Genomic DNA, 15405 nt, shown 5'->3' with positions numbered 1-15405 from the left:
TAGTTGATTAGGAAATGTGCAAATTCAGCAATATTTATGAGAGGCCCTTTGAGAGATAATTCATACTTGGTTTCACACGCAATATCATAATCTCACATGTACACCACTATACTCTCACACAAACACTACTATACCCTCTTACATGCATAATCATACTCTCTCACACACAGTATTGTCTGGGCCATAAATCATACTCTCACACATACACTATCATACTCTCACACATACACCATCATACTCTCTTAAAAACACTATCATACTCTCACACATACACCATCATACTCTCTTAAAAAACACTATCATAAACAGAGTTGTCTCATTCCACTTCAGTAACCTCTTCACCTTCATGGAAAATGAGGGCATACTGGATTCTACAGATGAACTCCATCTGTTTTGTCTGCACTACATCTACTTGCCAAGAGTTCAGAGGGCGGCTGCAGAATTCCAAAATCAGTGGAACAATCATGGATTATCCACACAAGGAGGACAAACACCTCTCCAACTGTGGCAGAGAGGGGTTCTTAACAGTGCAATTGCTGGTGCAATTCAGGACATTTTAGCAGGAAATGATACCTTGGAAATCAATGAAGACACCCCTCTACAGTTAGAGACTGAAAACAATATTGTTGTTCCAGTAAACAACTTTAATGTAAATCAGACAGTTCTGAACAGAATTCAAGAGACAGTAGACCCACTGAGTGATGATGGTAACCACGGCATACAATTATTTTTAGGCCTGGCGAATTTTATTAGTGAACAGTAACAAGGATGCTTGAGTACTACAGTAGAACACTGTGGATTGTACTCTAACAGATACATGGTAAATGGCTGCATATAGTACTTTTATGCAAAGTGCTAAGCTAAACAGTATATATCACAACAGACTGAATAATGTTACCAACATTTAGCTTTTTTTGCACCACTGGGCTTCTATACCCTAAAAAAAAAACAAAAATAACCTCCCAACCACTCCACTCGTCACATATATTCAAAGTTTTAGTTAGTTGATCAAAAAAGTGTCACGATTTGGCTGACGCCAAGAGAGTGGGAACCCAGAATGCAGATGGACACAGCGCTGAGTGAAAAAATACACTTTTATTACCGAAGGTAATAAGGTGCAAAAATACAACAAAAATACAAAAATATAACTAAGGTGCGCAGGGCAAAGGCCAAAAAGTACTAACAAAAAATCACTGGCAAGCAGGAGGAAAACTAAGTAACAAATAAGATAGCTGTAGCAAAACGGCATACAGAACAGGAACATACACGATACTAGTAATCACAATGGCAGCAAGGAAGGGAGCAATGGAGACCAGTTGGAAGCCAGGGAAAGAAGGTACAGGACGCAGGGTAGGCAAAGGAATAACTGGCAATGGGTTGTGGTCGGGCAGCAGCTGATAAAGGCCCAGGGAATTGGTCACAGGTGAATCACATGAGTAATCAGGGGTATGGTAAACACTGCAACAGAAAACAGGTAGGCGGCAGCAAAGCGACAACACTGAATCATGACAAAAAGAATGTGACAGAAAAAAAGGTATTCTATACAGCCTGTGAATGCATTGGTTATTGGAAAAAAAAAAGTTTGGGCTCACTACTGAAAATGTGTTTGTTTTTTTTTTTTTCAAACTGTAATAGTTACCTGTAATAGCATCAAATGCAAGATTTTTCTGCAAATGGCTAAGCTTGAATGTTCACAGTCCATATATTATTCTCTACCAAAACCCTGTGTGTTACCTAAAGCAAAGTCCATACTCTCCCTGAAATCCTCGTATGTGTCAAGCAGCAGCAACTTAAGGCAGTTGATGCAGGTGTTTGCCATTGGCAAACAGCGTCTGGAGCTGACAGGCTGATCATGCAAGAAATCAACTGATGGTTGAGGGGAGAAGCCAACCGGAGGGATGACACTTGCACCCGTTGCAAAGGCTAGGATTTGACCTAGCTTTGAGGATCCCTCTTGCTCTAACACACAGAAAAACAAGCAAGCAAACACCAAAGACAACAATGAGAATTTACAGCAATTATACCAGAAAGTAAATAGTACCATATAGAAAGCTCCAAAAGGAATGAAAGACGGAGAAAAGAGAGAAATGAAAGTGATAGATGAAAAGAACTTAAGGAGAGGAGTGAAAGAAAAAAGGAAAAGTTACTAGAACTACAAAAATAGCATATAAAATTATTTAAAAGGTATATAATGGAAAGACAACCAATTCTAGAGGAGACAGATTGCAAAAAGAAAGGAAGTAAAGAGTAAAGATAGAGGAAGGGAAAATGAGTAAAAAACTTAAAAAACAAAAACAAAAAAAAGGATAAATGGAAAAAAAAAGGAAAGACTGAAAGAGAGACCCAACATGGGAACAAAAGTTGACAACTTGGCCAAATGGTGGCATTAGCAAAGGTTAGGGAAAAAACAAAATCCTTTTGATTCAACCTCTGAGAATAATGAATGTTCATTGCAATTAGTAGTCCATGTATTTTCTCCTAGCCCCGTATATGTATGTATGTATTTGTAAACGTGACAAAAGCATGAGACGGTGCCATATCTAACATATCTAGCAAATAATTACCTTCAACATCCTGCAGGTAGTCCCTCCAAAATGGAACAACACGTTCCTCGAAAATCCAAGATGCCAGCACAAGTTAGGATGAAATCTAGGATGGCAAAAAATGTGAAATATGTTTTGTCTTTGACAATCTGAAATGAATCTGTTCAGACTCGCCAAACAATTTCAAATCCAATTTAATCCCAAATGTACAAGCTAGCAATCATTTTTAGAAGAACCAGAAGAAAGACTACACAGAATTTATCGTTGTGGTTAAAATTTTGTTTTTGTATGTGTAATATGTCTCAATTTTGAAAATGTAGTTGTTGTAATGTGTGCAAATAGTTTATTTTACAGGGTACTTTAGAGATGGTAATGAGTTGCTTACTTCATCAATTGTTTGGAACCTGTTGTTTTTTTGTTATTCTTACACAACCCATGTAGACATTTGATAAGGATATACAGTGGCTTTTTAATTAAAAATTAAAAAGAAAAAAAATACAGTACATGTTCAAATGTTTTGTTGTTGTTGTTGTATTTGTGCAGAGGAGAAAATATAGCAGAAAATATCACTGTCCATGTAATGTAACAAAAATTTCACTAATTTGCTTTTCTGAACAATAGTGTATGCTAATAGACTCTGTGGACCACCTGAAACATGAGAATGTCTTTAACCAGCAGATCTCTGTCCTCAATGCATTTCAGTGGCCTGAGACACCCAGCATTTGCCAGGTAATCTTGCAGTGGTTCATCTTGCAGTGGCGTTTATCAGGGATCCAAAGACGTACATTCGGACACCTAAAAACACCACACAAAAGAAAAAAGAGAAATAATAAACTAAAGCAAAGGTTGGCATCCAAGGATGCAAACAGTATGTGTGATAAATCTGTAGCCTCCTTTTGACAAGTGTTTTGTGGATAGAAAACAACGCCACACACTATCTTTGAAAAGTGTTGATTCAACTGTATGATCATTTTGGAGTCTGCAGGTTTTGGTGCTGTTGAACTGGATTGCATTATACTGAGAGGTGTTTTGCTTATTTAGCCTTCCAACACTGAAATGAATGGGGCAGACAAAATAACAAATGTCAGAATAATGTTGTCAGTGCTGGGAAAAAGGGATATTGGGGGGGAAAAAAATCAATACACTGGAACCAAACATATACCTGAACTGTCCAAAGCCAAGTTCAATTTATCGTCTCTTCCTTCAAACATTGGTGACAGTACCAGGGCTTTCCTTTAGCAACTGTAAAAATTCTCTCCTAGGGCCACCAAGGTCCACAGCCTCTTCATTCATTCCTAAATCATCTGAAAACTGGATGCACATCTGGTGCTTGGGATTATAGGACAGTCGTCTGAAGCCCCGCAGAGCACCATCCAGTACTGAAGACCTATTAATGTTGAACCTGCATCTTTTGTTACTGTCAATTAGGGATGCAAGATTGAGGAGCACTTCCTGTGCTGATTTTGCATCTCTGTGTTGGGATGCCCTGTTGAAAGAAAACCTGATAATTACAAAGACTTGACTTTTTCTTACCACTGTCTATCTGAAATGACCACACTAATTAAACAATGTCATATTAACCAGTCACTTACACATGACTCTCAGGACTGGCCATTATTGCCTGGTTTACTTCCTCATCATCAGAAGAAAGGTCTGAGATGGAACCCATGATCGAAAGGTAGGCAGCATAGTTGTCATCACTAGCTGATGGTGTCTGGTTCACTGTGCCAACACTATCTAAGTCAATGACACTGGATGCTTGCTGTGTTGCAGAGAGCTGGTTAGCTCTGGCCCTTCTTGTGAAAGGATAACTAGAGATCTGCTTTATTGATGCAGTTTGGTTTCCCCTGGCCCTTGTGGTCATACAGTCACTGGTCTGACTGGTACTGTGGTCACGAGATGCTGATGTAGCGTCAACCTCCACACAACTGTCCTCCGAATCTGTGCTGTCAGACTTAACAACAAAAAATATGTTTTTAGAAAATGTTGGGTTAAACCCATTGCCAAACCATGAAAACTGTATGGTCCAATTGAGATAGGAACACAGTGCTTGACATTTTTTTAAATAGCTTACCGGAAATGGAAGATTTGTCGATGGCCTAATGTACACTGCCTTTGATTTGAACACCTTGTGAACCATAAAGCCATTCAGTTCCTGGCCCTCACACAACTTTGGTGAAACCAGTTTGTTTCCACATGCCATCAAAAGATCAATACTGAATAACAAACAAGAAAAAATAGAATTCAATTTCAAAACCACCCATAAAGTATAACGTGCAATGTCGTAATATTAAAAAATACCTGACATCCTCAGGAATTCTGTCCTTGAATGCTTCTCTTATCTCTGCAATGACTGTCCTGCAGTCCCACATTTTCCTCATCTCAAAGGCACTTAAAATATAGCCCCTTTCATGAAGCCTTCTTTTGGTTTTGTGTTTGCAGACTTCATCCCATGTAGAATCAGGTAGCAGGATGATGTCCTTATTAAAGGTAGGGTGATTTAAGGCAGTAGGCCTAAAAAAGAAAGCATTATCATTATGTTTAGTCATTTAGCAAACTTTTTTGTCCAGAGCAACTTACAATCAATGCAAGACAATCAAACATTTAGAGGACAGTAATTAAAAAGAGCCTTGTCTCAATACATAATGCATTACATAACATTTTCAGCTGGCAATGGCAACAACATCCACACTATTAACTTTAGCTAGTTGTTATCTTAATAAATATGTGCACACGTCTTTATTGTCTCTTATTAACTCTTTGCATTGAACATAAATTATAGCTGAGTCACATTTATGTTACATATAGTAGTTATGAAGGCTTTCAGGTTTATCTTTTCAAAAACAGGAAAATCTAAGTACAGGCTTAGTTTCACACATCTGGTGACTAACATAATTACTTTGGTAAGAACTAGATTTTAATAACAGCGTGCTGCGTGTGAAACAAGTTGTTTAGTTTCCTAACTGTCATCAGTGGAGACTTATTCGCTGCTTCAGGGTTAAACTGTCGCTAACTTTGGAGTTACCACCGTTACTGTACAAGGTTGCTGCTAAACAAAACTCATGAACTCAACTTGATTCTCGTTTACTTAGAATAGATACTATAGCTCATTTTGAACATTCGCTGTTACATTCAGTCTTAGTGCTAACATGACTGCTCTGAGTGCAACCACACGGAATCGCAAGTGGACAGGTGTCGCGACACCGGAGCGCAGCTGAAATGAGCTGTTCGCCTATTCTGTTAACGCTACTTACGTTATGAAATGGCTCCACACAGCAGACTGACCTGCACTCAAGCCTTGAGTAATATTAACTGTTGGCATTTTAAGATGTAACGTTACGTAAAGTTGTTGGAAAATACCTGACATTAACACTAAGTCAGTTCTGAATGTTGGTTTAGGTTACTTTTCAAATAGCTAATTGCCCAGCCCTAGGTTTACAGGTTAAATTAGTTAGGTAGTATGCGGGCTTAATGTTATTCAGCAGCGTTAATTTTAACGAAACACTACAACGTCTCACTTTTAACATTTTCACTGTCCCTTAACGAATACTGACAAAAGTAACAGCTAGTGTTAATGCTAATGTGTTAGCGTAGAAGCAGTATTATTATTAAGCGGTAGCTTAAATTAAAAAAAACATCCGCGGCTAAATAAATGATTAAACCTTATTCAATAAACTCACTTCTTCCTTGACTTTGAAGCCCATCCACCGAAATACTGTTGAGTTCGATATCGAGGTTGCATCACTTGGTTCAGGCTAGATCCAGACAAAGTGCTACTGGCACTTCCTGATACACCTGATGAGCTAGCCCTGAAGATCCGCCGCATTTCCTCCTCCACAGTCGCGTTAGAAGAGGCACCTGTGGGTGTCTGTCGCCTTTGATCCAACATTTCTGACATTGTTGTGATAACGGTTGGAGAGTTTAAAATGTTGTTTAAAAGGCCAATGGCTTCACTGAGTTTCTCCCGGTCCGCCATCTTCTTCTATCAGTCATTGATTGGGAAGATGGGCCATGTCCATGAAATCCTGCTTCCTCCAGCTTCGTCAAAGATAGCCAATCAGGCACTGAGAATTCAGGACTGTTTCCGTTTCAATCAAACTCTCTGACACAAACAACTATTCTCATTCACATACCCTACCATTCTGTCTTACATTCACTGACATTTGGATCCTTATACATGATTATTTGCATTCACATGATGGTGTACATGTGAGATTATGATATTGCGTGTGAAACCAAGTATGAATTATCTCTCAAGGGGCCTCTCATAAATATTTACTTAGAATGTTAAATAAAATGTTAAACCATTAGAATAATAAAATACATTTATCATCCAGTTCAGTGCGCAAATATGAATATTCATTTGATTGTTTTTTTCCATTTTTCATGATGACACGGGGGCTCCATCCACCTGCCTGCCCTGACCGCATGTCACAGGCTGATGTCGATGACTTCAAGCTGCATCGAGTCTTTGTGTGTTGTCTTATGTCGTTCCTTGATGTCTTTTCAACAAATCATTTGGCTTCCTCTGGTCCTCCATTGAATGTGATGTACATTCTACAGTTGGCGCTCCCGAGTGCTGTGAATTTTCCCCTGCTTCCTTAAGTGCCGACGCGTTTCATCAGATGCTCATTGACACAGAGACGTTGGTTCCTTTCAGCTTGCTTCTCTGCCTCAGCAGCGCCACCTTGTGTTTTTGTTCGTGAACGTCATGGCGATGACAGGTAGGCCTGGGATGAAAATGAATGAATGAATTGCTCGATAAATGTATATGAATTTGATCAATTTGCAAAGCTCGATATATCGCCATGAGCATGTGCAGACGCAATCGCCTCCAAACAGGCAGGTAGAGGGTTCACTCTGTGCATTGGCCTCAGCTCCTGGGTGCGTTTGTTCCTTAGTGGAATAGACTGAGCCCTCTTCAGTCAGTCATCCAGTATCTTTGTCTTTGTGGGGGGGGGGGCACTCGCGCACACAGCATACATTGTGAAGAGCAACGCAAGCTAACGTAGAAATTGGGAGCCAAAGTCCAATCCAATCCATTTTAGTTATATGGCACATTTTATAAACACAGCTTTCAAAGTGGGCGGACCCAAGCTGTGCCGTCCCCAAACGCCCCACCCCCCATTTTTTATAAAAAATATATGTTTAAGTTATACATTGCCACAAAACCTACAAAATATAAGCAACAAATATTAAACACAACACAAATAGAATGGAAACATTTTTAGCGGTGCACAAATCCTTCAAGTACGATCCCCCCCAGCCCCCCTTCCCTCCACACTCCCACAACTGTTGTTAACAAATGTTTTTTTCCCAACTGCAGAAAAGTGCTCCAAAATATTTCACACGCTCCCCTTAAATTGCACCTGACTTAAATCCACATTTCCACAATTAAAAGTGTCAGTCAAGAAGACAAATGAACAGCAGTTAGCCTGTAGCTGCCAAGTATCGTTAGCTTACTTGATCGTATACATGCCATCATGTGGTGTACATAAAGTGATGCTATAGTGCCTTTTATCTTTCACCATTTTCCTTTTTGTCTTTCTAAATTGTGCTTTGGCTTTGACTTTGTCTTTTCCATGTTTTGTTGACACAAATGAACGGCACTTTTATCGTCATCTTCCACGTCAGCCAACTAGCAGTCAAGGCTAAACCAACTCATATCGACTCACAATTCCCTCCTTTTTATTTCCTAGTGAAATAACATGTTTGACACTCTTGGTCTCCAATACAATTAATAGACTATTAACAATTCAATATCTTTTTTATTTTTGAGCAACTGCTGTTGGAATTGGCCGCACGGTGGTCTAGTGGTTAGCATGTTGGCCACACAGTAACAGTCTGGAGATCGGGAGGACGTGGAGTTTGCATGTTCTCCCCGTGCGTGTGTGGGGGTTTTCTCCGGGTTCTCCGGTTTCCTCCCACAATCCAAAAACATGCATGTTAGCTTCAACTCCACTCTAAATTGTCCATAGGTATGAATGGTTGTTTGTCTATATGTGCCCTGCCATTGGCTGGCCACCAGTCCAGGGTGTACCCCGCCTGTCGCCCGAAGTCAGCTGGGATAGGCTCCAGCATACCCCCACGGCCCTAATGAGGAGAAGCGGCATAGAAAATGGATGGATGGATACTGTTGTAATTACCTTTTTTACCTTGTAATTAACCTGAGGGCAGAGGCCCAGCGGCACCCGTCCCCTCACTACTCCTTTGGTTTGATCCGCATCACGTGCGGGACGTTTGGTCCTGTTTGAGCAGCATGGGGGCGTGAGTATACCGCCTGCAGAGGATGCCCTTCTGCCACACATATGTGCTGACTTGAGGATATGATGAACACTGAGCATTACCCTTTTTTTTTTTTCCTTTTCCCCCTCCCACTGCGCCCCCGAGAGATTGCCACACTGGGCAATTGCCCGTGTGGCCCATAGCTAGAATCGCCACCGCCTAATCCCATTTACTAAAAGTATATCTCACATCTAATAATGGGAACAACAACCAACAAAACCTACCAAGACACAAACACATAGGTGACAGGATCCCAACAGCAGCAGTGCAAGTAGGAATCAAAACATTTTGACAGGTCCAACTTGCCAGAAGTGCACCGGCCTCCAAGAGAAGAACAGGCGTTGCATTCATTAAAAAAAAAAAATACCCCTGATTTTTTCTTCACTGCAGTGGCAGCTACAGGAAAAAGAGGCGGGCACTTCCTCTCAACAGGTAGGCCCATCATCCCAGCAACAGGCAAGTTGTTTCCCAGCGGAAAATGCAAGGCTCTCATCTGACTTGATTTCTATCCTCAGGTGGAACGCATGGACAAGAGTGAGGAAGAAGGAAACAAAAGGAAAGAGCGGCAAAAGAAAAGGCAGGAGAAGAAGACAGGAAGACAGGAAGAAGAAAAAAGCGAGGAGGATGCAGAATATGAGGATGATCACGGAGCCCTCCAAAAGTTCTTCTCTGACCTCATTGTGGAGGACCGGCAGAAAAGGGTGAGTGACAGCTGCAATATGGACACTGCATTGTGAAATTGTCATGAAATAATAATGTCAATCTTGTTCTAGACGAGGGTAGCCAGGACCAAGAAGCTGGGAAAGCTTCCACCGTGCCTGGCTGAGCTCTTTGAGGGGAAAGGCAAAGGCTCGTCCTTGCGCAGCCTCTCTTTCGTGACCTCCATTGGTAAGAATGAAGGAGCATGATATGTGTCGGAGGTATTTGTTGCTGCTTCAGTCACTCTCGTGTGTGTTCACAGACAGATACTTGGAGGATTATTTTATTTTTATCTTCAGCAGTGAAGGAACCACTAAGATGCAGGAGAACGCAATCACCAAGGCCAGCTACACCAAATGCTTTTTGAAATTCATGACGCTGGGGTGGCCGACCAAGACGTTTTGTTCAATCTCCAGCATCTTGCAGCGTAAATTCTCTCCAGCGGGAAAAAGAAATCAAGTAGTCACAACCAGCAGACTAAATCTGAACTTTCTGTTTCCACAGTTACCCGTCTGTGTTGCGTAGGGCCGAACTGTCGCCGGGTACAGTGTTCCTATACATAGAAGAGGCGGCAAAATTTGTGGTGTATCTTTGCGATATCCCTTCCAAGCACAGCCGTCTCAAGGCGCAAAATGTGGTGGTCCTGATTAAGTATTTCAATAAGATGCAGACGGACCTAAACAGGACCATGCTCGGCCACCAGGTCAGTGTCAAGGCCATCAAGCAACAGAGGCTGATCAGGAGAGAGGAGCTGGCTAGGAAGAAAATTCCTTCCCTTTTGGGTAATGCTGGACTACACATGCGCACAGGAAATACTCTGTTGTACTACTCACTCTAATACTCTCTTTTTCCTCAGATGACATTAAAAATGCTGACCCCAAAGACTCAGTGACCAAAAACAGGATCTTTGGCTACCTGGCCGCCTATCTGACCTGCATCTACGGTCACAGAACTGGTGTCCTCAAGCAGATGCGGGTGAAGGAGGTGGAGAAGGCGGTTGGTGACGACCAGACCGGCTACCTTGTCAGCGTAAGTTCCCAAGATCCTGCTGAGTTAGCAAGGGTTTAAGGCTAACACTCCAGCAAGATGATATCTGGCTTTTGTGTCTGTTGTTCTTGCAGGTCCTGGACCATAAAACAACTCCCAAGTATGGCCTGGCCCAAATCTACCTGGACCCAGATGAGTTTGAGTGGTTCAGGCGCTGGCTCAAGCTGAGGAGCCGGTCTGTGCCGACCAATCACTTTTTTTTTTTTTTTTAGCACGCTGGGTGGAGGGGAAGCCAAGAATATGGTCACATATGTCCGGAAGGCATGGACTGAGATGGGCCTGCAAGGACAGCCAGACTTCCTGGACATCAGGAGCGCTGTGGCCACATGTGTGAGTTTCAGAAACTCTCCTGGTTTACCCACATGATGCAAGCTTGTGCTTGTTTTTTCTCAGAACTTTGAGGACAATGACCCGGTGAAGAGAGAGATGGTCAGCTCCTTCATGTGCCACAATATTAACACAGAAGAGCGTTTTTACGTCATGCATAAAAACCTCCGGGGGTGGGGGCAAAATTGAGGTCCAGCACCTCCTTCATCATCGTGGCAATAGCATATGGAGATTTCCCGGTGCATGTTTTCAAAGTCCTTTTTCACCCGACAATGCGTGCATTGCATTGGCGCTGCCATCCCTCCAATTTGTCCAGCATTTTCCTTCAGCACTACAGTCCGGTCAGAGTATTCAGTTAGGCTGGACTCTCCCCCTCAAAGTCAACCCAAAGGATGTTGACACCAAAAACGTTAAAGCGCTACGTGCAAGACTGATCACGTAACTGGAAGTGCATGCAATAGAGCGAGTACGGAATGGAGCAGGACGTCTGACGTTGGAAAGCAAGCGAGCCTGTGAGGCAATGTATTCCAATCCATTATAGCACACAGATATGACCTACGTGTAGATAAAAACCTGCACATCCTCTTAATGAATGGACAGTAAAATCAACCCATCACTTACAACTTGGAGCATATTTATAATCGTGACATGAATTTGATGTCCTGATGTTGAAACTTCATTATGACTCAGCTTCAAAATGCTTGAACGTACCTCATTCACATGCCCATTCTATTGATATGCTGATTATGTTTAAAGTCAAGTCATTCCTGTGATTGCTGCTTTATAAGAAGAGCTTTTATTTGGCGGAATGACTAAAACAGTAAACAATAGAAAAAACAAACATCCAAAAAGAAAAACTACATTGTACATCAGGGGTCTCAGGCTCGCGGCCCCCGTTTTAATATGAAAGATTAATGTTAGTGTGGCCCGCAAGTTTGATATGAATGACACTTGTCATGTGCGGAGCTGAACGAACCAATCACGGTGAGGCATATGCCTCTCGAGGGCGGGACCTCGGCCGGGCAGTACGTCCAACGCCTCACCGCCTTAACTCGTTCGCTCGCTCATTCATTCATTCCTGCACCCAGCTGGGCGGAGGAGAAGCCGTGAAGCCGCTGACTCCGCTCGGCGCTGTGATCTGTGATCCAGCCTATGTCTGTCTGTAGCGATCTCCATCATGGCCGATGGCGCTCAGAGAGCTGCAGTGTGTTTGTTCTTCTCCCAAACTCCGACCTATGTAACAGCGCACTTTTAATTTCTCCTTTTATGTATAATTACACAAAGATGGCTTTTATTTTGACACACCTTTACAGTACATTACTTCATGGATGTCTATGGAGCTTCCTGCCCCCCTCTAGTGTTTGTGGTTTTCTACATTCATTTGCGTATATTCATATTCCTTCTTCCCCGTTTCTGTAACCCTGGGGGAGGAGGTTCCACTTTTCAGAATCTATCATGAATCTCCTTTACATCCTGTCATCCATCCCTTTATCACTAGAACTTTGTACATGATTTCATTTTGAACCCTTTTATCACTGTATCGTGTTATGATGATGTATTTTCACGTACTTTGATTGATTAGCACCACCACGCGGTGGAACATAAGATTGTGGCATGGTGCATGAGTATTTAGTATTTTCAGGAGGGAAAGGAGGACATATCTACGTGCGTCGGCGAAACACTGAAACAGGAATTTGAATGTGGAATCTGACTCCAAGTGGAATTCTATATATTACACAGCCCCAAACATGTCTTTTTCAAAGCCCACAGTAAGGAGACGGGTTGGTGATGAGCACAGAGAATTTCAGGAAAGGTGGAGATTTCATTACACGACTGGACATGCTGAGGAGTATGAAAAATACCAGGGAGATGAGAGCCAACCGGCTTGCCACTCTTAAAACAGGTCTACAGAAGCAACAAGATTTCTTGAAGAAAGCAACCAAAGAGAAGGATGCAGCAATGGAAGCTAGCTACCTGGTTAGTGAAATGAAGCTAAAGCAGGAAAGCCATTCACAGAAGGTGAATTTGTAAAAAAGTGCATGTTACAGGCCGCACATATTGTCTGTCCAGAAAAGAAAGGTCAGTTTAGCAACATCAGCCTTTCTGCCAACACTGTGGCAGAGCGCATTTCTGACCTGTCAAGTGACATTTATGATCAACTGTGCGAGAAAGCAAAATGTTTCACTTTATATTCAGTTGCCCTTGATGAGACCACAGACATCACAGACGCTGCCCAGCTCGTGATATATGTCCGTGGTGGTGGTGATCATTTTGAAGTGATGGAGGAGTTGCTCACATAACTCCAATGCATGGCCAGACCACCGCTCAGGAGATATTTCACCAGCTGTGTGATGCCATCGAGAATGCCGGTTTGCCATGGAAAACGTTTGTTGGAATAACAACCGATGGAGCCCCGTCAATGGCAGGGAGGACAAATGGACTGGTGGCACTTGTTAAAAAAAACTGGAAGACGAGGTTGTGGAGGAGGCCATAGCTCTGCACTGCATTATCCATCAGCAAGCCCTTTGCAGCAGATGCCTGAAGTTTGACAATGTGATGTCTGTCGTCGTGAAATGCATCAACCAAATCAGATCCAGGGGCCTAAAGCTCAGAAGGCTTCGTGCTTTTTTAGAGGAAATGGAGTCAGAATCTGGGGATGTGCTCTACTTCACTGAGGTACGTTGGCTCAGCAGGGGAAATGTATTGAAGAGATTTTTGGAGTTGAGAGCAGAAGTGAAAGCCTTCTTGGAGAATGATGGGGTGGCTGTTCCTGTGCTAAGTGATCCCAAATGGCTCATGGACTTAGCTTTTCTTGTTGATGTCACACATGAGCTTCATGTGCTGAACAAGAAGTTACAAGGCCAGGGGCAGCTTGTCAGTGCTGCCTATGACAACGTGAGAGCATTCTGCACAAAACGTGTGTTATGGAAAGCCCAGCTCTCTCAGACAAACCTTTGCCATTTCCCAGCATGCAAGGCACTGGTGGATGCAGGCACACCGTTCAGTGGTGAGAAGTATGTTGAGGCCATTTTGAAGCTACAGGAGGAATTTGATCACAGATTTGCAGACTTCAAGACGCACAGAGCCACATTTCAAATTTTTGCGGACCCCTTGTCCTTTGACGTGCAAGATGCCCCTCCTGTGCTTCAAGTGGAGCTCATTGACCTGCAGTGCTACTCTGTACTCAAAGCCAAGTTCAGAGAGGGGAGTGGAGAAGCAAACAAGCTTGGGCAATTTTTGAGAGAATTGAGCCCCAGCTTCCCTGAACTTTCCCGAATGTTCAAGCGGACCATGCGCCTTTTTGGGAGCACATACTTGTGTGAAAAGCTCTTCTCCAACTTGAACTTCAATAAGTCCAAATACAGGTCCAGACTTACTGATGAGCATCTTCAAGCCCTACTGAGGGTCTCAACTGCTTCCTCCCTCAAGCCGAATGTGGCTCGGCTATGTGAGAAGAAGCGCTGCCAGGTCTGCAGCAAGAAGTAGGCAAGAGAAGCCATGTTCACAACAGTTCATGTTCAATGTTCCACTCATGTTCAGAAAGTTAAAGGTTCAAGAACTGTTCATGCAGACATTTGAATGTGAATAAAAAGAATGACTTTTCTCTAGTCAGCAACTAGATGTGCTTTCTTCAGTCGTCTATATCTATTTGATTTATTACTGATGGGTTGATTTATTTTCTTATTCTTAATTTGTTTTGTGTTAAAAAATAAAGATATTTGAGAACATTGGAAGGTTTTTATCAGAGCTTTTCTTGTGGAAATCCTGATGCGGCCCAGCCTCACCCAGACTCTGCCTCCAGCGGCCCCCCAGGTAAATCGAGTTTGAGACCCCTGGTGTAGAAGAACAATACAATCCAACAGGTCCACCTCAAATAAACCAACAAAAGAAAAAAATAAAAGACAAATAACAGTAATAAATAAAACAATAACAGTCATGGTCATTTTTAAAAGAAATGATGTGTCGCTTGCGAACGAATCGGCTCTAAGAGCCGTTTCTTCCAAAAGAACAGAAGGAGCCTGCTCACGCCAAGCTCACGTGGGAGCCTAACAGAGACGACTCTATTTAGTGAGCCGAAGCCATAAGAGCGTCTCTCTATAAAAGCCTGAACTTCCACCACCAATATCAAGCTAGCTAGTCTATCTTACTACGACGACATCAGCATTTTTCCTCTGACATCCTCATAAACGTTTATCTTTACACTTAATACCCACTCACATCAGTGAATATTTCATCATCAGGCCCGTAACCAGATATTTTTCGGGGGGGTTCAAAAATCTGAGTGAACGGACCTTTTGCGAGGGAGTGAAGCGGCCGAGCAGGGGGAGGGAAAATTTTGCATTTGGAGCCTGAAAAAACAGTTTTCTGATGCATGTTTTGGACAGACATAAGAATGTTATTTCCTCCAAATTACAACATCAAGCTTGCCCAATATGTGAAGCTAGGAGAATATACGACGAGGGGTTAAACATATCATGCGGCGTTCCCCAGGGGTCAATCCTAG

The 15405-nt window shown here is 42.5% G+C and overlaps 1 protein-coding gene across 5 annotated transcripts; it reads right to left on the bottom strand.

Annotated features, from left to right (window-relative positions):
• Positions 1 to 712: 712 nt before the first annotated feature.
• On the bottom strand, positions 713 to 6653 carry LOC129183310 (uncharacterized). Of its 5 annotated transcripts, XR_008570774.1 has the most exons (9): positions 6224 to 6653; positions 4845 to 5057; positions 4618 to 4759; positions 4136 to 4497; positions 3706 to 4029; positions 3479 to 3594; positions 3192 to 3338; positions 2565 to 2649; positions 713 to 1959 (listed from the first exon to the last, which is right to left on the bottom strand). XR_008570774.1 is itself a non-coding variant. In XM_054780413.1 (6 exons), exons 1-5 carry the CDS (start codon positions 6517 to 6519, stop codon positions 3747 to 3749), a joined length of 1296 nt encoding a protein of 431 aa, XP_054636388.1. In that variant the 5' UTR covers positions 6520 to 6653; the 3' UTR covers positions 3017 to 3594; positions 3706 to 3746. The 5 variants fall into 5 exon arrangements, 2 of the variants coding, with proteins under 2 accessions (XP_054636388.1, XP_054636390.1); XR_008570773.1 differs by having other exon boundaries at positions 3192 to 3594; XR_008570775.1 differs by lacking the exon at positions 3479 to 3594.
• Between the last annotated feature and the right edge of the window lie 8752 nt (positions 6654 to 15405).

Source organism: Dunckerocampus dactyliophorus, chromosome 6 (assembly GCF_027744805.1).
Source record: "Dunckerocampus dactyliophorus isolate RoL2022-P2 chromosome 6, RoL_Ddac_1.1, whole genome shotgun sequence".
Lineage (NCBI taxonomy): Eukaryota > Metazoa > Chordata > Actinopteri > Syngnathiformes > Syngnathidae > Dunckerocampus > Dunckerocampus dactyliophorus.
The sequence above is the reverse complement of the archived record's forward strand: the minus strand, read 5'-3'. Positions and strand labels throughout refer to the sequence as shown.

What these genes read in the sequence shown, in the direction of transcription:
- LOC129183310 (XM_054780413.1), bottom strand. Translation starts at nt 6,519, where the DNA reads ATGGCGGACCGGGAGAAACTCAGTGAAGCCATTGGCCTTTTAAACAAC. An exon ending in GCTTCAAAGTCAAGGAAGAA is followed by an intron (nt 5,058 to 6,223) that starts GTGAGTTTATTG and finishes TTTCTTTTTTAG; the next exon opens with GCCTACTGCCTTAAATCACC. An exon ending in AGAATTCCTGAGGATGTCAG is followed by an intron (nt 4,760 to 4,844) that starts GTATTTTTTAAT and finishes TTTGTTATTCAG; the next exon opens with TATTGATCTTTTGATGGCAT.